Source organism: Astyanax mexicanus, chromosome 13 (assembly GCF_023375975.1).
Source record: "Astyanax mexicanus isolate ESR-SI-001 chromosome 13, AstMex3_surface, whole genome shotgun sequence".
Lineage (NCBI taxonomy): Eukaryota > Metazoa > Chordata > Actinopteri > Characiformes > Acestrorhamphidae > Astyanax > Astyanax mexicanus.
This window is the reverse complement of record NC_064420.1, coordinates 9,664,812-9,685,380: the sequence shown is the minus strand read 5'-3', so window position 1 is coordinate 9,685,380 and position 20,569 is coordinate 9,664,812. Positions and strand designations below refer to the sequence as shown.

General features: G+C 41.9%; 1 protein-coding gene and 1 long non-coding RNA gene across 10 annotated transcripts in view; one reads left to right on the top strand and one right to left on the bottom strand.

Moving 5' to 3' along the window:
- Positions 1 to 20,569, bottom strand: part of lad1 (ladinin) — a 44,561-nt gene that overhangs the window by 23,727 nt on the left and 265 nt on the right. For both annotated transcript variants that reach the window (XM_049463060.1, XM_022681796.2), the window contains exon 2: positions 19,922 to 20,053. In XM_049463060.1, coding sequence (XP_049319017.1) covers positions 19,922 to 20,053 — 132 coding nt within the window. The remainder of the gene's footprint in view (positions 1 to 19,921; positions 20,054 to 20,569) is intronic.
- On the top strand, positions 7,862 to 15,039 carry LOC125780631 (uncharacterized). 8 transcript variants are annotated; one of them, XR_007423877.1, is made up of 4 exons: positions 7,862 to 7,952; positions 8,503 to 9,082; positions 11,076 to 12,039; positions 13,039 to 15,039. It is a non-coding gene; the product is annotated as an uncharacterized LOC125780631 (long non-coding RNA). The 8 variants fall into 8 exon arrangements; XR_007423874.1 differs by having other exon boundaries at positions 8,215 to 9,082; XR_007423876.1 differs by lacking the exon at positions 7,862 to 7,952 and having other exon boundaries at positions 7,981 to 9,082; positions 11,076 to 11,751; positions 11,800 to 12,039.

Here is a 20,569-nt window from a genome sequence, read left to right as displayed (position 1 = left end):
AGCTCCAGCACCAGCAGCTCCCGCTACTTCAGCTCCAGCGCCAGCAGCTCCCGCTGCTCCAGCCTCGGCTCCAGCTCCAGCAGCTCCCGCTGCTCCGGCCTCAGCTCCAGCACCAGCAGTGCCTGCCGCCCACGTGGTACCCACTGCTCCTGACCCTGTGCCCGCGGCTCCGGCCGCCTCTGACCCTGTGCCCGCGGCTCCGGCCGCCTCTGACCCTGTGCCCGCGGCTCCGGCCGCCTCTGACCCTGTGCCCGCGGCTCCGGCCGCCTCTGACCCTGTGCCCACTCCCAGAACTTTGTATGCCCCCCGGCCTATCCCCAGGCCTGCTCCCAGGTCACGGGCTCCTAGGCCCGCCCCAAGGCCCCCGGACCTCTGCCCAAGAACTGTGCCCAGGCTGGCCCCTCTAACTACCCCACAGACTTTAGCCAGTCCTGGGCATCCCCAAGTTTTGTTTGTTCCCATGTCTCTCCCTGTCCTGGTCCCAGTGTCTGTGTTTGTTCCCATTCCTGTCCCCGGTGGTTTTTCTGTTCCCATCCCTGTCACCGTATTTGTGTCAGTCCCAGTAAGTGTATTTGTCCCGGTTCCATCGCCCTGTCTTGTCCAGACCCAGTTTGTCCAGCCCAAGTCCTCTGTCCAGTCTAAGCCCCTAGCCCAGTCTATGTTCTCCTCCACAGTCCAGTCTCTGTCCCAGTCTTTCGTCCAGTCTCCGTCCCCTGTCCAGTCTTTCGTCCAGTCTCCGTCCCCTGTCCAGTCTTTCGTCCAGTCTCCGTCCCCTGTCCAGTCTTTCGTCCAGTCTCCGTCCCCTGTCCAGTCTTTGTTCATGTCCCCTGCCCTTTCTGCATCCCTGCCCAATGTACAGCCCTCTGTCCAGTCTCAGTTCTCGTCCCCTGTCCAGTCTCTGTTTTTTCCGCCTCCCCAGTCTCCATTCCAGTCCCAGTATGTTTCTCCTGTCTAATCTCCTGTCTCAGTTCCTGCCCCTGTGTTCTTTCTCTGGTCTTGTCTAGCCTTGTCTTGTTTTTCTGTTCCCTCTCTCTCGGCGCCTCTGGTAGTGGCGCCGTTGAGGGGGGGTAATGTCACAGTTTAGCCCGTGTCTGTCTCGTTGTGTCTCCCTCTCCTGGTCTATTGTGCTCCTGCCCCTCTGTTTTCCTGTCATGTGTCCCAGCCATGTGCTATTGTTGTGTTTTTGTCCTTGTCTCCGCCCTAGCCCTGCCCTAGCCATTAGTGCTGTAACCTCTTGTCTCATTTGTAACCCCGCCCCCTTGTTAGCTCCCACAGGTGTCCCTTATGTTTGCCTGTATATAATACCCCATGTGCTCCTTGTTCTGTGTCGTGCTTTGTTTGATCTAGTCCTGTTTCTCTGTCAGAATCTTGTTTTTGCGCCTTTGAGCCTTTTTGTCTGCAGTGTTCTGGTTTGTTTTCTTTAGTTTATTTATTTGTTTGATTATTTTGTTTGTTTGTTTAAGTCTTTTTCTCATATCCTCATAGTTCAGTGTTTTGTTTTAGTTACCTTTTCTTTATACTATTTCATAGGGTTTTGCTCTTTTGTTTATTTTCTTGTTTAAATGGAAAATAAAACTAACTTGCATTTGCATCCGGCCTCCTCCTCTTCGTTACAGATAGCAGCGGAGGGGGAGAGTAGCACCGACCGAGGACACTCTCCAGCAAAACAGCTGGACCCAGAGGCAAGGGAAACTCCACAGAATACGGAAAAGTACTGTGGGGGTCAGTGCGGCTGCTCACCCCTCCACTCGCAATCCAGGACTCATCAACGAACAGTGGTGGTAAGTGACAGATTAACTAATTAAATCTTTACGAAATTTTAAGACAAAATTTGTTCTTTAATTAAAATATCTTAAAAACTCCCCTCCATCCTTCCTTCAGCACTCCACCCTGGATAAGTTTAGTTATATGACGGTGTAACACGTCCATGTGGCAGTTAACAGCACACTTTAGCGTGGCAGTTAGCGGCATAGAAAGTGCGTGGCAGTTGACGGTGTATAACTACACGGCAGTCAGCGGTGTGCGAATAAGGTTGCTTTGACCAGAACAAAGCCTCTTCTGATAGACGTGCATAAATAAAACTAATAGTACAGGCTACTGATTGAATATTAAGCAGGAATGGAAGAAGGAAGGTGAGACGTGATTATTGACGCCAAAATTGAGTGGTTTAAATCAAACGAGAGAACAAAAAATGTGATACCAAATAAGTAATAAATTATAATAAAAAAAGGGGGAAAAAAAAAAATATATATATAAAAAATCACAATTCAGCTCTTATAGTGTAGTGTATAACATATGTCCCACTGTGGATAAAGTATTTTGGATTTCCAACTACTGGAACCCTCAGTGTGAAATATTTAGAAAAATTTAAGGTTAGAGTGGGAAAGCCACCATTAGGGTGTCTTGAAGGGGTGATTAAATACTATGGAAAAAAAAAATTATATATATATATATATATAAATGCTATATTACGAGCAGTTGGGTTCTGGGTGGAGGAAGCAGGGCCTAGACAGACACAGAGGGAGAGAGGGGCGGGACTCACCCACTAACTCTCAGTGTGTCTCAGTGTCAGTGTCCTTAACCTCGCCGCCGCCCTGCCGAGAAGACCCATACCAGCTGGAAAACCAGAACCTAGCTTGACCACCACCAGGCCCGGACCAAAGACAACCAACTCCTTCTGAAAATCTGGCACAGGAGGAACCACCCCTACAGCCAACAGATTGTAGTACATCAAGCCTGAACCAGGGGAAAATGGACTGCAGTTCAAACTCTTTTCCCATTTGAGAACTTTTGCAGATCATGCCGACCGACCGAGAATTAGATAAAACACATCCTGATGTGGAAACTGGGTTCCAGTTACTGCAAGATAGATCAGGGCTGAATGAGCAATGATACTCGCCTGACTGACCCCGACTACAATGCAGGACTTGACTGGGACGGGAACCAACAGGGCCTCTAACGGCCCCTACCGGACTATGACTAGAGACTTGAGAGTTCGACCTGGAGGCTGTTTTTCCCGCACACGTAAACATGGGAAAATAGCAGCATGCAAGAAGGAAGACAGAGAAACAGTCAGCCAGCCTTCCAGCCGGGCCAATAAGATAAGAATACAAACTGGACTACAACGCTGCTACAACTGTGGAAGACATGGACATTTTGCTTGTGACGGCTAGGAGCCAATCATCCAAGAGATTGAGCACATGGGTCAGCAACAGCAGTGACGAGCGGCGGAGGGGAGGGGCGGTGGAACTGGACACACTGAAGCCGAAAAAAGGGAAGTGTCTTCTTCTTTTTCTTCTTTCTCTCTTCTCCCCATCTCTCATTAGTAGACATTTGAAGGTGAAGCTCTAGAGTTTTTAGTGGATAGCGGGGCAGGTTATTCAGTAATTAGAATAAGTGATCTTTGCTGTGATACACAATGGAAAAAAAACAATGGCTCTGATAGGGGTAGGGGGAATAGTGGTTAAAGAAAAAATGTCTGTGCCCCTCCAATGTACTTTTAATGACAAAAGTTTTTCATATTGTTTCCTTATGTCTTCTGCCAGTAAACTTGCTAGGAATGGACTTGATGTGTAAGCTGGGGTGTACATTGATTAGCTCTCCTGAAGGGTTAGCTGTAGATTTTTCAGAACAACCATGCATGGTACAGATAGCAGCTGGGGTTCCAGGGTATGTTTATATGTGGTACAGTGTTGATAAACAAGGAGAAACTACCAGACATTCTTATCAGAAGCAGAAAAGATAGTGTCAAAGTCACTGCAGTGGAAAAAGAGTGGTTTACTTTGCACCTCACATATTAGCCAGGGCCCTGATTATAATTATGAAAAAAAAAAATGTTCTCACACTAGAAACAGAATCTCTATCTACCACAGCACTCATTTGAATAATAAGTTGGCAGCCATCCTAGTGTCACTAACAAAACAACAGGATGTGTCATTCACAGTAGATAATTCATACCCGCACTTCTCCCTGACCACCCTTCCGTGGTGTGACATCAGACCATGGGCTTTGAGGGTGGCCAGGGCTAATGAATGGGTTGATAAAGATCACCCTAGTGTACACTACAGTGCTTCTACAAAAACATGGAAGTGCTCTTTTTAGTACAGGCTGAGAGCAGAGCGAACAGTGGAGCTCTTTGACTCACCTTGTTTAGGATCTGCAAGCAGTAAATGCTGCAGTACAAGCTTGAGCCCCTGAAGTACCTCCTCAAATCCTCACACTTTTTTGTCTGAAATACCCACAGATCACACCCACTACACAGTTGTGGATTTAGCTAATGCAATTTTTAATGTACTGGTACATCCAGACAGCAGATTTTTCTTTTTTCTTTCAAATATATGAAATAACGCATCACAAATTGATTACTGCCTTGCTTTCTGCTTTGTTGATTCCTGCACAGATTGCAGTAATCAAATGCACAGCGCACACATCAGCAGAGGGAATGCTTTTGCAGACCAAGTAGCAAAGCACACCCGCCTGCACAACCCCGGTCGCCGCCGTACAACTTTCCACAACAGACCAAGAGAAACCCACCTTACAAGACATCCAATCCACATCCACTGCAGTAGAAAAAGCTCAGTGGACCAAATCAGGGTGTGGTAAACAAAACAATGTGTGGGTGCACACTGTAACAAACAGACCATGTCTCCCAAAAGCATCCATGAAGGGGTTAATTGCAATTGCTCATGTCACATGAGAAAAGGGGGGATTTTAGATGTAATTTTGGTATGCACCTGGACTCTCCACACTCACCCAAAATTTTTGCTCTGCCTGTCTTACATGTGCACAAAACACACACATACGAAAACAACCTCTGTCACAACAGCCTGTGGGTCATCTCCTGGCGAAAGAGCCATTTCAACATTGGCAGGTGGACTTTGTGGAACTCACACCAGCGGAAGGGAAAAGGTTTCTCCTGGTCTGTGTATGCATGTTCACTAAATGGGTCGAAGCTTTTCCCACAGGTACCCAGAATGGCAAAGCAGAAGCAAAAGGATTCCTCAGGAAAGTAATCCCAATGTGGGGCCTGCTGGAAACATGTCTCGAGTGACAATGGCACACCATTTGTACACAAAGACCTGAACAATTTGACCAAATTCTCAGGAATAGACATGAGAAAACACTGCAGCTACCACCCAGCCAGTGCTGGGGCAGTAGAAAGGGTTAACAGAACCATTAAAAATGACCTGACAAAAATGTCAAAACAAACATGTCTTAATTGGGTGCCTCACTCTGGTTCTTTGGCAAAGCAGGACCAGACCACAGGCAATAAAAGAGGCCTAAGCACAGTCAAGATCTTTTTTGGCAGACCTCCAAATGTGGGTTTTTGACCCCCCACTTGACAATCAGTTACTTGACCACTCTCTTATCACAAACTTTTTTCTGTGTCTACGCAGGTAAAGGCGGTGTTACCACATCCAGCTGACCAACCCTTCCATGACCACAAGCCAGGCGACTGGGTGCTGATATGAGATCTCTGCAGAGGAAGGTGGAACCAGCCGAAATTGATGGGACCCCACCAGGTTCCCCTAGTTACCCACACAGCCGTAAAAGTGGAGGGAGAGGAACGTGGGTACACCACACTCACTGCAAGAAGGCACCGACTACACCCGAAGAAACAGCAGCCTAGGAGATGATGGAGAGAATCAACCCCAGGAAAGTGGTGATGATCGCACTGGGGCTGGCTTGCCTGCTGGCCATCATGGGGACACTATTTCTGACTACAAGGGACAGCTCCGATGGTCCTGATAAAGGGTATCTCAGACACCCAGGAAAGAACATTTTTTGGCAATATGCCAATTTCACAGCCCATACATCAGGTGGAAACAATACTTGTTATGCTGCAGCTAATCCATTTGTTTTTGAGTTATACACAGACACATATAACACAGTTAATCAGACCTGTCTTAAAAATGCTAATCCGGATGCTAGTGTTTTCCTCAAGGGGAATTGAGGGAGGCTAGATGCTGATATTCATTTTGGGATAAATGTTTTTGATTTAGAATCAAAGGGGGTAGTGTGACGGAATGTGTTTATTGACATGATTCATAATTAATGACGTGTGATGATTTATAATCAATGACGACTATTATTTAATTACATTTTGTTCTATGCAATTATATTGTGTAGGGAGTAAGGTAGTAAGGCTTGGGAGGATCTAAGGGGTATAAAGAGAGTGTGGCACTCTTCCAAAGGAGGAGATTCTGTATTCTTACATGTGTCTTCTCAATAAATCTTGTTACTCATTTTGATCCAGACTCAGAGACTCTGCAACTTTATATTCCTGTCACTATTTTCACCACGGCAGTCAAACAAAATCCCGGACGATTTTGAAATTCCCCTGGACATTTTTTTATGTCTTAAAAGTAGGACAGGTCCGGGAAAAAGAGGACGTCTGGTCACCCTACTTCTGGGTAGTGTACCTCTTGGTGAGAGATTTCTGACAGCTATATGCATTGAGACATTTCACCCAGTTGACAGACTTTGAGAGGGGATGCTTCTGAGGATTGAGAAAAGCAGGGTGGCCACTTCAACAAACTGCCTCATCTATGCCATCCATCAGCCTGCAACCATTGCCTTTGTTTGTGGTTTAGTAAACTGTGGTGTCATAACAGAGTGTGTTTTATTATATATTATTTTAGTGTTAAAAACCCTTAGAACAGGTTTACACTTTTGCAGTGTGGCTTATTGTGGGTGAATGCTACCATAAACAATCTTGCACTGTCAGGCCTGAGTAACCACGCCCCCTCTCCGGCACTCTCAGAGAGGAGCACTATGCCCATATAAGGACATCCGCTCCTTCAGAGCACACACACACACACACACACACACACACACACACACACACACACACACACACACACGGCTGCTCAGCCCTGATCACAGACTGGCTTCAGCTGCGGAGAGCAGCTTATAAGCACGCTGCTCTCCTCCACTCTTTGCCGAGTAATGGTCACTATCACGTTCTGTGTCTTCCTGTGGTTCCAGCCTGTTAGCTGTCGTTACAAAGTGTCCTCCCTTATGTTCCTGTCTTTCCGTATTTGTTTATTTGCCCTGTTTTCTTTTCTCAGTCTTTTGTTCTAGTTTGTTAGCCCAGCTGTCCCGTTTTCCCTGTTGTACCTCGCTACGTGCTGGTCTTATAGTTTGGGCAACTTCCTGGTTTTATTGTTTTGGCTGTTTTCCGTGTGGTGGAAATAGTGACAGGAATATAAAGTTGCAGAGTCTCTGAGTCTGGATCAAAATGAGTAACAAGATTTATTGAGAAGACACATGTAAGAATACAGAATCTCCTCCTTTGGAAGAGTGCCACACTCTCTTTATACCCCTTAGATCCTCCCAAGCCTTACTACCTTACTCCCTAATATGGGCATAGTGCCATCATTGTAACACGTCAACTTCTTCTGACAGGTGGTCTGACATAACCCCTTAGTGAGCATATCGGGCTGGTTCTCAAGACCATAATATTCCGCAGGCTGTAGGGAAAAATGACCCTGGCGCCAGATAGTAGACAGAAAAACAGTGACGCGCATTCCTTAACACACACACACTGCTTCCCTGATAGGAAAACACACACTCAGCTTCTCAGATATGCTCACTGAGAGGAGAATATCAGGTTCAGCACATTCCATCACACTGCCCAAAGTACAGTGCATTGCGATTAGAATTGCCACGCCGTTCCAGTCTACTCCATTCCAGGTTTCTCTGTATAGCAAATTAGTCACGCCCTTCTCCTCAGAGCTACCTACTTTGCATTGTGTGTGTGAAGAAGAAAGCGTGGGCTTGCCAGTGTATACCCAAATGTTTACAAGCGAAAGCACGTGTGTGTCCGCTGGTTCTAGAGTTCTCTGCGGGGTACGTTCAGTGTTGAGCGCAGTTGACAGCAGCAGCAGACCGGGAGAGCAGGCTTGATGGAGGAAACGAGGGACAGACTGAACAGGAAAGTGTAACAGGTAGTAACATTTTGAGGTGATGAACGTAACGTTAGTAATGTTAGGATAACACAGGGACTTTGAGGTGATGGAGGTAACGTTAGTAAAGTTAGGATAACACAGGGACTTTGAGTTGATGGAGGGAACGTTAGTAAAGTTAGGATTACACAGTGACTTTGAGGTGATGGAGGTAACGTTAGTAAAGTTAGGATAACACAGGGACTTTGAGGTGATGGAGGTAACGTTAGTAAAGTTAGGATTACACAGGGACTTTGAGGTGATGGAGGTAACGTTAGTAATGTTAGGATAACACAGGGACTTTGAGGTGATGGAGGTAATGTTAGTAAAGTTAGAATTACACAGGGACTTTGAGGTGATAGAGGTTATGTTAGTAAAGTTAGGATTACACAGGGACTTTGAGGTGAAGGAGGTAACATTAGTAAAGTTAGGATTACACAGGGACTTTGAGGTGATGGAGGTAACGTTAGTAAAGTTAGGAGAACACAGGGACTTTGAGGTGATGGAGGTAACGTTAGTAAAGTTAGGATTACACAGGGACTTTGAGGTGATGGAGGTAACGTTAGTAATGTTAGGATAACACAGGGACTTTGAGGTGATGGAGGTAATGTTAGTAAAGTTAGAATTACACAGGGACTTTGAGGTGATAGAGGTTATGTTAGTAAAGTTAGGATTACACAGGGACTTTGAGGTGAAGGAGGTAACATTAGTAAAGTTAGGATTACACAGGGACTTTGAGGTGATGGAGGTAACGTTAGTAAAGTTAGGAGAACACAGGGACTTGGAGGTGATGGAGGTAACGTTAGTAAAGTTAGGATTACACAGGGACTTTGAGGTGATGGAGGTAACGTTAGTAAAGTTAGGAGAACACAGGGACTTGGAGGTGATGGAGGTAACGTTAGTAAAGTTAGGATTACACAGGGACTTTGAGGTGATGGAGGTAACGTTAGTAAAGTTAGGATTACACAGGGACTTTGAGGTGATGGAGGTAATGTTAGTAAAGTAAGTTAGGATTACACAGGGACTTTGAGGTGATGGAGGTAATGTTAGTAAAGTTAGTATTACACAGGGACTTTGAGGTGATGGAGGTAATGTTAGTAAAGTTAGGATAACACAGGGATTTTGAGGTGATGGAGGTAATGTTAGTAAAGTTAGGATTCCACAGGGACTTTGAGGTGATGGAGGTAACGTTAGTAAAGTTAGGATTACACAGGGACTTTGAGGTGATGGAGGAAATGTTAGTAAAGTTAGTATTACACAGGGACTTTGAGGTGATGGAGGTAACTTTAGTAAAGTTAGGATTACACAGGGACTTTGAGGTGATGGAGGTAATGTTAGTAAAGTTAGGATTACACAGGGACTTTGAGGTGATGGAGGTAACGTTAGTAAAGTTAGGAGAACACAGGGACTTTGAGGTGATGGAGGTAACGTTAGAAAAGTTAGGATTACACAGGGACTTTGAGGTGATGGAGGTAACATTAGTAATGTTAGGATAACACAGGGACTTTGAGGTGATTGAGGTAATGTTAGTAAAGTTAGGAGAACACAGGGACTTTGAGGTGATGGAGGTAACGTTAGAAAAGTTAGGATTACACAGGGACTTTGAGGTGATGGAGGTAACATTAGTAATGTTAGGATAACACAGGGACTTTGAGGTGATTGAGGTAATGTTAGTAAAGTTAGAATTACACAGGGACTTTGAGGTGAAGGAGGTAACATTAGTAAAGTTAGGATTACACAGGGACTTTGAGGTGATGGAGGTAACGTTAGTAAAGTTAGGAGAACACAGGGACTTTGAGGTGATGGAGGTAAAGTTAGGATTACACAGGGACTTTGAGGTGATGGAGGTAACGTTAGCAATGTTAGGATAACACAGGGACTTTGAGGTGATGGAGGTAATGTTAGTAAAGTTAGAATTACACAGGGACTTTGAGGTGATAGAGGTTATGTTAGTAAAGTTAGGATTACACAGGGACTTTGAGGTGAAGGAGGTAACATTAGTAAAGTTAGGATTACACAGGGACTTTGAGGTGATGGAGGTAACGTTAGTAAAGTTAGGAGAACACAGGGTCTTGGAGGTGATGGAGGTAACGTTAGTAAAGTTAGGATTACACAGGGACTTTGAGGTGATGGAGGTAACGTTAGTAAAGTTAGGAGAACACAGGGACTTGGAGGTGATGGAGGTAACGTTAGTAAAGTTAGGATTACACAGGGACTTTGAGGTGATGGAGGTAACGTTAGTAAAGTTAGGATTACACAGGGACTTTGAGGTGATGGAGGTAACGTTAATAAAGTTAGGAGAAAACAGGGACTTTGAGGTGATGGAGGTAACATTAGTAAAGTTAGGATTACACAGGGACTTTGAGGTGATGGAGGTAACGTTAGTAAAGTTAGGAGAACACAGGGACTTTGAGGTGATGGAGGTAAAGTTAGGATTACACAGGGACTTTGAGGTGATGGAGGTAACGTTAGTAAAGTTAGGATAACACAGGGACTTTGAGGTGATGGAGGTAATGTTAGTAAAGTTAGAATTACACAGGGACTTTGAGGTGAAGGAGGTAACATTAGTAAAGTTAGGATTACACAGGGACTTTGAGGTGATGGAGGTAACGTTAGTAAAGTTAGGAGAACACAGGGACTTTGAGGTGATGGAGGTAAAGTTAGGATTACACAGGGACTTTGAGGTGATGGAGGTAACGTTAGTAATGTTAGGATAACACAGGGACTTTGAGGTGATGGAGGTAATGTTAGTAAAGTTAGAATTACACAGGGACTTTGAGGTGATAGAGGTTATGTTAGTAAAGTTAGGATTACACAGGGACTTTGAGGTGATGGAGGTAACTTTAGTAAAGTTAGGATTACACAGGGACTTTGAGGTGATGGAGGTAACGTTAGTAAAGTTAGGAGAACACAGGGACTTGGAGGTGATGGAGGTAACTTTAGTAAAGTTAGGATTACACAGGGACTTTGAGGTGATGGAGGTAACGTTAGTAAAGTTAGGATTACACAGGGACTTTGAGGTGATGGAGGTAACGTTAATAAAGTTAGGAGAAAACAGGGACTTTGAGGTGATGGAGGTTATGTTAGTAAAGTAAGTTAGGATTACACAGGGACTTTGAGATGATGGAGGTAATGTTAGTAAAGTTAGTATTACACAGGGACTTTGAGGTGATGGAGGTAATGTTAGTAAAGTTAGGATAACAAAGGGACTTTGAGGTGATGGAGGTAATGTTAGTAAAGTTAGGATTACACAGGGACTTTGAGGTGATGGAGGTAACGTTAGTAAAGTTAGGATTACACAGGGACTTTGAGGTGATGGAGGTAACGTTAGTAAAGTTAGGAGAACACAGGGACTTGGAGGTGATGGAGGTAACGTTAGTAAAGTTAGGATTACACAGGGACTTTGAGGTGATGGAGGTAACGTTAGTAAAGTTAGGAGAACACAGGGACTTGGAGGTGATGGAGGTAACGTTAGTAAAGTTAGGATTACACAGGGACTTTGAGGTGATGGAGGTAACGTTAGTAAAGTTAGGATTACACAGGGACTTTGAGGTGATGGAGGTAACGTTAATAAAGTTAGGAGAAAACAGGGACTTTGAGGTGATGGAGGTAATGTTAGTAAAGTAAGTTAGGATTACACAGGGACTTTGAGGTGATGGAGGTAATGTTAGTAAAGTTAGTATTACACAGGGACTTTGAGGTGATGGAGGTAATGTTAGTAAAGTTAGGATAACACAGGGATTTTGAGGTGATGGAGGTAATGTTAGTAAAGTTAGGATTACACAGGGACTTTGAGGTGATGGAGGTAACGTTAGTAAAGTTAGGATTACACAGGGACTTTGAGGTGATGGAGGAAATGTTAGTAAAGTTAGTATTACACAGGGACTTTGAGGTGATGGAGGTAACTTTAGTAAAGTTAGGATTACACAGGGACTTTGAGGTGATGGAGGTAATGTTAGTAAAGTTAGGATTACACAGGGACTTTGAGGTGATGGAGGTAACGTTAGTAAAGTTAGGAGAACACAGGGACTTTGAGGTGATGGAGGTAACGTTAGAAAAGTTAGGATTACACAGGGACTTTGAGGTGATGGAGGTAACATTAGTAATGTTAGGATAACACAGGGACTTTGAGGTGATGGAGGTAATGTTAGTAAAGTTAGAATTACACAGGGACTTTGAGGTGAAGGAGGTAACATTAGTAAAGTTAGGATTACACAGGGACTTTGAGGTGATGGAGGTAACGTTAGTAAAGTTAGGAGAACACAGGGACTTTGAGGTGATGGAGGTAAAGTTAGGATTACACAGGGACTTTGAGGTGATGGAGGTAACGTTAGTAATGTTAGGATAACACAGGGACTTTGAGGTGATGGAGGTAATGTTAGTAAAGTTAGAATTACACAGGGACTTTGAGGTGATAGAGGTTATGTTAGTAAAGTTAGGATTACACAGGGACTTTGAGGTGAAGGAGGTAACATTAGTAAAGTTAGGATTACACAGGGACTTTGAGGTGATGGAGGTAACGTTAGTAAAGTTAGGAGAACACAGGGACTTGGAGGTGATGGAGGTAACGTTAGTAAAGTTAGGATTACACAGGGACTTTGAGGTGATGGAGGTAACGTTAGTAAAGTTAGGAGAACACAGGGACTTGGAGGTGATGGAGGTAACGTTAGTAAAGTTAGGATTACACAGGGACTTTGAGGTGATGGAGGTAACGTTAGTAAAGTTAGGATTACACAGGGACTTTGAGGTGATGGAGGTAACGTTAATAAAGTTAGGAGAAAACAGGGACTTTGAGGTGATGGAGGTAACATTAGTAAAGTTAGGATTACACAGGGACTTTGCGGTGATGGAGGTAACGTTAGTAAAGTTAGGAGAACACAGGGACTTTGAGGTGATGGAGGTAACGTTAGTAAAGTTAGGATAACACAGGGACTTTGAGGTGATGGAGGTAATGTTAGTAAAGTTAGAATTACACAGGGACTTTGAGGTGAAGGAGGTAACATTAGTAAAGTTAGGATTACACAGGGACTTTGAGGTGATGGAGGTAACGTTAGTAAAGTTAGGATTACACAGGGACTTTGAGGTGATGGAGGTAACGTTAGTAATGTTAGGATAACACAGGGACTTTGAGGTGATGGAGGTAATGTTAGTAAAGTTAGAATTACACAGGGACTTTGAGGTGATAGAGGTTATGTTAGTAAAGTTAGGATTACACAGGGACTTTGAGGTGAAGGAGGTAACATTAGTAAAGTTAGGATTACACAGGGACTTTGAGGTGATGGAGGTAACGTTAGTAAAGTTAGGAGAACACAGGGACTTGGAGGTGATGGAGGTAACGTTAGTAAAGTTAGGATTACACAGGGACTTTGAGGTGATGGAGGTAACGTTAGTAAAGTTAGGAGAACACAGGGACTTGGAGGTGATGGAGGTAACGTTAGTAAAGTTAGGATTACACAGGGACTTTGAGGTGATGGAGGTAACGTTAATAAAGTTAGGAGAAAACAGGGACTTTGAGGTGATGGAGGTTATGTTAGTAAAGTAAGTTAGGATTACACAGGGACTTTGAGATGATGGAGGTAATGTTAGTAAAGTTAGTATTACACAGGGACTTTGAGGTGATGGAGGTAATGTTAGTAAAGTTAGGATAACAAAGGGACTTTGAGGTGATGGAGGTAATGTTAGTAAAGTTAGGATTACACAGGGACTTTGAGGTGATGGAGGTAACGTTAGTAAAGTTAGGATTACACAGTGACTTTGATGTGATGGAGGTAACGTTAGTAAAGTTAGGATTACACAGGGACTTTGAGGTGATGGAGGTAACGTTAGTAAAGTTAGGATTACACAGTGACTTTGATGTGATGGAGGTAACGTTAATAAATTTAGGAGAAAACAGGGACTTTGAGGTGATGGACGTAATGTTAGTAAAGTAAGTTAGGATTACACAGGGACTTTGAGGTGATGGAGGTAATGTTAGTAAAGTTAGGATAACACAGGGACTTTGAGGTGATGGAGGTAACGTTAGTAAAGTTAGGATAACACAGGGACTTTGAGTTGATGGAGGTAATGTTAGCTCTATTACATGAGAATGATGAGCAATGGATAATAAAACAGCAAATGGTCAAAAATGAGAAGTGTTGGATGAGCAGCAAGTGTGCATTTTAGGCTACATCATTTTATTTTAGATATTTGGGTTAAAGCTGTGTTGAAAGGCCGCATAGTTTGAGTTTTATAGCCTCTACGCTGTGGATCAGCATGTTTTAAAAAGCACTAAAACAGAAATAGCAGATTTTAAAACTGATAAATGATCAGTTAACTTCAAAAGTAAGTGGAAAAAAATATAAAAGTATTATTAGCAAAAGGTCTGCCTACACTGAATAAGAGTAAAACAGTGTCAAATGCTTTTAAGACATAGTTGCGTTGCATTAATTCATAAAGCAGCCCTGTTTGTAGCCTGATATAAATACATGTTATAGCTGTTTAAAGGAATAAGCACCTTTAACCTAAAGAATTAGAATTGAGCTGTTATATCAGATATTTTCAGAAAATATAGACATATTAGACATGAATTTAATACCCCCCCATTTTACAAAAATTACACTGTCCAGTGAAACAACACATCTTATAGGCCACTATATGTTATTTAAACAACTTGTATAGTCAGTATACTGTAATGGCATAAATTCAGCCTAGCTTAAAATTCTCTCTGACGTAATGTGGCATTTCTGTAATATTTCAGTTACTTTAACTGGACAAATGTATTTTTTTGTTAAAAAGAGTAGCTTGTGCAGTGTAATTTTCACAAAGGACAAAAAAGTAGCATGCATGGTCAATACGATAATCACTAAGCCCCTGTAAATAACATCAGGGACCTTTATAATTGCCCTGAATCCCTTCATTATTAAGGGCTAAGAAATAGCCCTTACTAAAAAATCCTTACTAATCATTCACTGTAATGTTCCAGTATCCAAGGCAAAGCAAGCCCTGGCTGTAATATATGTATCTCAGCAGTCCAAATGTCACTAACCAGCCTCTTCATTAGTCTTTACTCTTAGCTAATGAATCTGAATGACCTCTAAATATGCTTCTAAAGTTTTGTCTGCAGAATTGTCCAGCAACAGTGCAGGATCAGCCACGGTTGGGTATTATAACCACTACCATAAATACTTTAATAGAAAAATAATCAAAATATCAAATATATAATCAAATATATTATATATTGTTTTTTTATGTTAATGCTTAAACTAAGTGCAGTGTTAAATGACATTTATGGTATTTTGCTTTGCACATGCAGCCAGAAGCAGAAATACATTTTTAAACAATTTGAGACTATAATTAATACATTTGCCTTTACAAATTTGTTTCTTTCAATGTTGATGGTGAGGTTTGTGTGTGTAGAGTGTTGTGAAAAAGTGTTTGCTTCTTGCTTCTTGTTTTGCTCATGATTTCTTATTAAGCATGTTTGTCTCTCAAACAAACATCAATAATCATCAAACAAATTTAAATCTTATTCAAAGACAACACAGGTAAACACAAAGTTCAGTTTTTAAATGAAGGTTTTTATTATTAAGGAAGTAAAGAAAATCCAAACCTATATGGCCCGGTGTAAAAATGTTTGCTTGCCTGACCTAAATTACCCCAAGAGCAAAGCAAAAACACATCAAAGGCCTCATCCAAAGAACAGGCCTCAAATGCCTCAGTTAAGGTCAGTGTTTAGGACTTCACCATAGGATAGAGATCAAAAACCACAACCAAAAACATTGCTGAGCAACAAGAACATTGAGTCTAATCTCAATTTTGCCAGAAAACATCCTGAAGACCCTAAACTCTGTGGACTGTGTGTTCTATTATATCTGGCATAAAAAGAACATCAAATAGTGGTGGCCGTGTGATGGTCTGGGGCTGTTTGCTGCTTGACATGGAAGACTTCCATGTTTACATGGAAGACTTGCTTTGATCAATGGAACCATGAATTCTACTGTCTACAAACAAATTCTGAATGAGAATTCTGTTTGTGACCTCAAGCTGAAAGAAGCTTAGGTTCTGCAGCAGGAGGACAAGCAAGTCCACCTCTGAATAGCTGAAGAAAAACAAAGAGGAGTGGTCTAGTAAAAGTCTTGACCTGAATCCTATTAAGATGCTGTTCAAGGTGATTCATGCTTAAAAACTCTCCAATGTGACGAAGTTACAACAATTCTGCAAAGAAGAGAGGACCAAAATTCCTCCACAGCGTTGTGAAAGACTCATTGCAACCCTTGATTGCAGTTGTTGCAGCCAAGGTTGGTCCAACCAGTTATTATGTTAAGGTAAAAACACTGTTTTACACAGGGCCATGTAGGTTTCCTCCCTTAATAATAAAAATCTTCATTTACAAACTGCATTTTGTGTTTACTTATGCTATCTTTGACTAATAACTAAATTAGTTTGATGACCTGAAATATTGCAAAATGCAAAAAAAAAAAAAATTAAATCATGAAGGGGGAAAAAACTTTTTCACATCACTATACAGTGTATCACAAAAGTGAGTACACCCCTCACATTTCTGCAGATATTTAAGTACATGGATTCGACATTGAATCTGAAACACCTGTCATTTTAGTGTGGGAGGTTTCATGGCTAAATTGGAGCTACCTGGTGGCCAATCTTCATTAATTGCACATTGCACCAGTAAGAGAAGAGTGTGAAGGTTCATTTAGCAGGGTAAGAGCACAGTTTTGCTCAAAATATTGCAATGCACACAAGATTATTGGTGACGTACCAGAGTTCAAAAGAGGACAAATTGTTGGTGCACGTCTTGCTGGCGCAAGTCTTTTTGATGTATCAAGAGCCACGGTATCCAGGGTAATGTCAGCAAGAAGGACGAACCACATCCAACAGGATTAATTGTGGACGCAAGAGGAAGCTGGTCTGTAAGGGATGTTCGGGTGCTAACCCGGATTGTATCCAAAAAACATAAAACCACGGCTGATCAAATCACGACAGAATTCAATGTGCTCCTCAACTCTCCTGTTTCCACCAGAGCTGTCCGTCGGGACAATAAATTATTGTGGTCTAAAACCAGGTGTTTCAGTTTCATTGTTCAACCCCTGTATAACTTTTTAAAGGATAACACTGACAAAATGACACTTTGACACAATGAAAAGTAGTGTTCATCTTCTATAACAGTGTAAATTTATTATTCCCTCAAAATAACTCAATATACAGCTATTAATGTCTAAAAACTGGCAACAGAAATGAGTACACCCCTCACTGTAAGTTCATGAAGTGTAATTTTTTTGTGTGGCCACCATTATTTTCCAGAACTGCCTTGACTCTTCTTGGCATGGAGTTTTCCAGAGCTTCACAGGTTGCCAATGGAAAGCTTTTCAATCCTCCATGATGGCGTCACAGAGCTGGTGGATATTTGGAACTTTGTGCTTCTCCACCTTCCGTATGAGGATGCCCCAAAGATGTTAGGTTAGGTTAGGTTTAGGTCTGGAGACATGCTTGGCTAGTCCATTACCTTTACCCTCAGTCTCTTCAATAAAGCAGTGGTCGTCTTAGAGGTGTGTTTGGGGTCATTAACATGCTGGAACACTGCCCTGAGACCCGGTTCCCGGAGGAAGGGGATCGTGCTCTGCTTCAATTAATGTGTACCTCAATGAAATGTAACTCCCCAACACCTGCTGCACTCATGCAGCCCCAGACCATGGCATTTTAACCACCATGCTTGATTGTAGGCATGACACACTTATCTTTGTACTCCTCACCTGATTGCCGCCACACATGCTTGAGACCATCTGAACCAAACAAATTAATCTTGGTCTCATCAACCCAGAGGGCATGTTTCCAGTAATCCATGTAATTTGGTTACATGTCTTCAGCAAACTGTTTGAGGGCTTTCTTGTGTACATGGCTTTTCAGGGTGACAGCCATGTAGACCAATTTGATGTAGTGAGCAGTGTATGGAGCACTAACAGGCTGACCTCCCATTTTCTCAATCTCTACAGCAATGTAGATCTTTTCAAATACAGAATTTGGACATGAGAGCATGTGCACTCAGCTTCTTTGGATGACCAACATGAGGTCTGTTCTGAGTGGACCCTGCTCTTTTAAAACACTGGATAATTTTGGCCAGTGTGCTGCAGCTCAGTTTTAAGACTTGCTGGCCTTAAGGCTTTGGCCATCTTCATGTAAGCACAACAATTCGTCTTTTAAGATCCTCAGAGAGTTCTTTGCCTTGAGGTGCCATGTTGGAACTTTCAGTGTTTTCTTATCCTCTTATGCTCTTGGAAATCTAAAACGCTCATCATCATGGGCCAAGAAAACATAATGGTAAATGCGCTCTTACTGAATTTGGCCATTTCCAATAATGCCAACATTGCCATCTCCAACAATTTCAGCGCAAACTTTTATGCATGTTTATATAATCTAGGCTAAGTGGAAACACGTTGAACAATTATTTCTGTAAGCCAATGAAATTGTCTGATTAATTTACTTTATTTTACCAAATAATGCTTACTACAATGTGTGCATAAAGGATATCTTAATAGTTGTAATTTCAATGCATCGCCTCTAAGTGTCGCCAAATGACAAAAACACAATACATGCGTATGCCCGAAACGAAAGTGCCGTGGGGGAACGCACTTTCTCACGTTCAAGTCAAATGTAGTACATCTGACCGTGAGCGTGACATATGGCGTACGCTATGTTTTTGTGCATACGCACCTATAGTACATGAGGCCCCTGCTCCCTACGCACATTTGAGACCTAGTAACACTAATAAATCACTGCATGATACCTTTACTAATGTGTCTGGACGTTATTGTTGATGTCACTAAAAGTATAAGGGTATTTCTTTCTGTGGGTTTCCTTTTCAGTTACTTAGTACACCAGTGACGACTTTCTTCTTCAGGACATTCCAAGCGGTTGTATGGCCAATATTTGTGCAATGGCTCTGATTGGTTTACCATCTTCTCTCAGCATTATAATTGCTCGTTTTTAACCCATTGACAACTGGACTCTTTGGTTTTCATTTTGGTTACTCCTCTAACCATAAACACACAGTCTGCACAGGCAAAACCCAAATTTAACTGAGCATAGACATTCAGTACTATTTAGCAACATTAACACACCTTACACTCAAATGTTCCAATACAGTCAGGCGGCCATTTATTGTGAATCAGATTCACATTGAAGGATAGCCTTTAAAAAGGCTTTTTAATATGATATGACACAATATCTCTCTGATTCACAGTCTCAATTCCATGATAGTTAGCTAACGATTGAACTAACCCAGCATGAGCTCCGTTTTACACTAAGCAACACGTAGCACCTTCAACACAGCGCTGAGAAGGGGTTACACAGCCATGGCCCCGCCCCCGGAGTCAAAATCATGAATCTGATTGGTTAGACTGTCCTTTGACTTTGCTAATAGATTCATTACTACACCCTTCTTAAAATCAGCAGAAGGGTCACGCAGTCACGTTTGGGCAGATGTCATTTTAAAAAGCTTTGATTGGTTAAAACCGCTGTCAGTCAGATAAGAGTCCTGTAGCAACTAAAAAACACAAACTAATGTTTTGAATTAGTTGCTGTTTTTTTTTTAGTTAATTTATAAAATAAATTCTTACACTTACAATAGCTATGATATATATTTCCTGATTAAAAATTATGTAATTATTTGCATGCATTTATTGTCACCCCTTCTCTGGCTCCACTGCACACCACTAGTGTACACACGACACACAATTTCAGTGCGTTACATCATTTTATGATGGCATAAAATACCACTGTCTCTGAATTATGACTATCATTTGCATTTATGACATTCTTTTTATGATAATGATAAGAACACTCCATCTGAACAGTGCCGTCATTGTTGCTCTGAGCTCTGCACAAACATACCTTGGCTACTATGTCAGTTTAAACTGAATTTAGCTGAGGACTAATAAAAGTGTGAACAGACTGTATTTTCAGTAGGAAAAGCACCTTCTCACCTAGTGTTTTGAGCTTCAGTGTCATCACTAAAAACATTGTCTTGATCCACGTCACTCACAGAACTTTTTGTTTTTCTCCTCCTCTCTCTCTCCACTTCTTCTTCATCTTCCATTGTCCATTGCTGGGCAAGTCTAAACACACAACAATACTGAGAACAATCTAACAATAAACAGTCAAACAAACACTACTATGCATATACTCTTGCTGTGGCTTCACCAATAGCTTGATCATTGAGAAGTTACTGTTTTTCAAATACAATGAACTTAGGTAATGCAATGTTATTTGTTATGCATGTTATTTGTTTGTCAAGAGTGTTATAGCTTTAAAAAAATCTTCAATTTTCTAAAACAAATCCAAAGCTTCATTTGACATTTTTTACTGTATAAAATAACAGAAAGAGCTGTAAAGCACTTTTCTATTACTAATTGTTATTGTGTATGTTATATGTATATTTTTATCACATTTATTATAAATCTGAGGGCTTTCTTTGTATGGCATACACTGAAACAAGTCAATTAAAAAAAAAGAGTACTGCAGTTTATGAAAAACATATATTCATATTTGCAGTGGCTGCATCAGTTCAACAGTTATAAACATATCTCTAATAATATGATGTGTAAGATATACTTCCAGAAAGACAAGTCAGA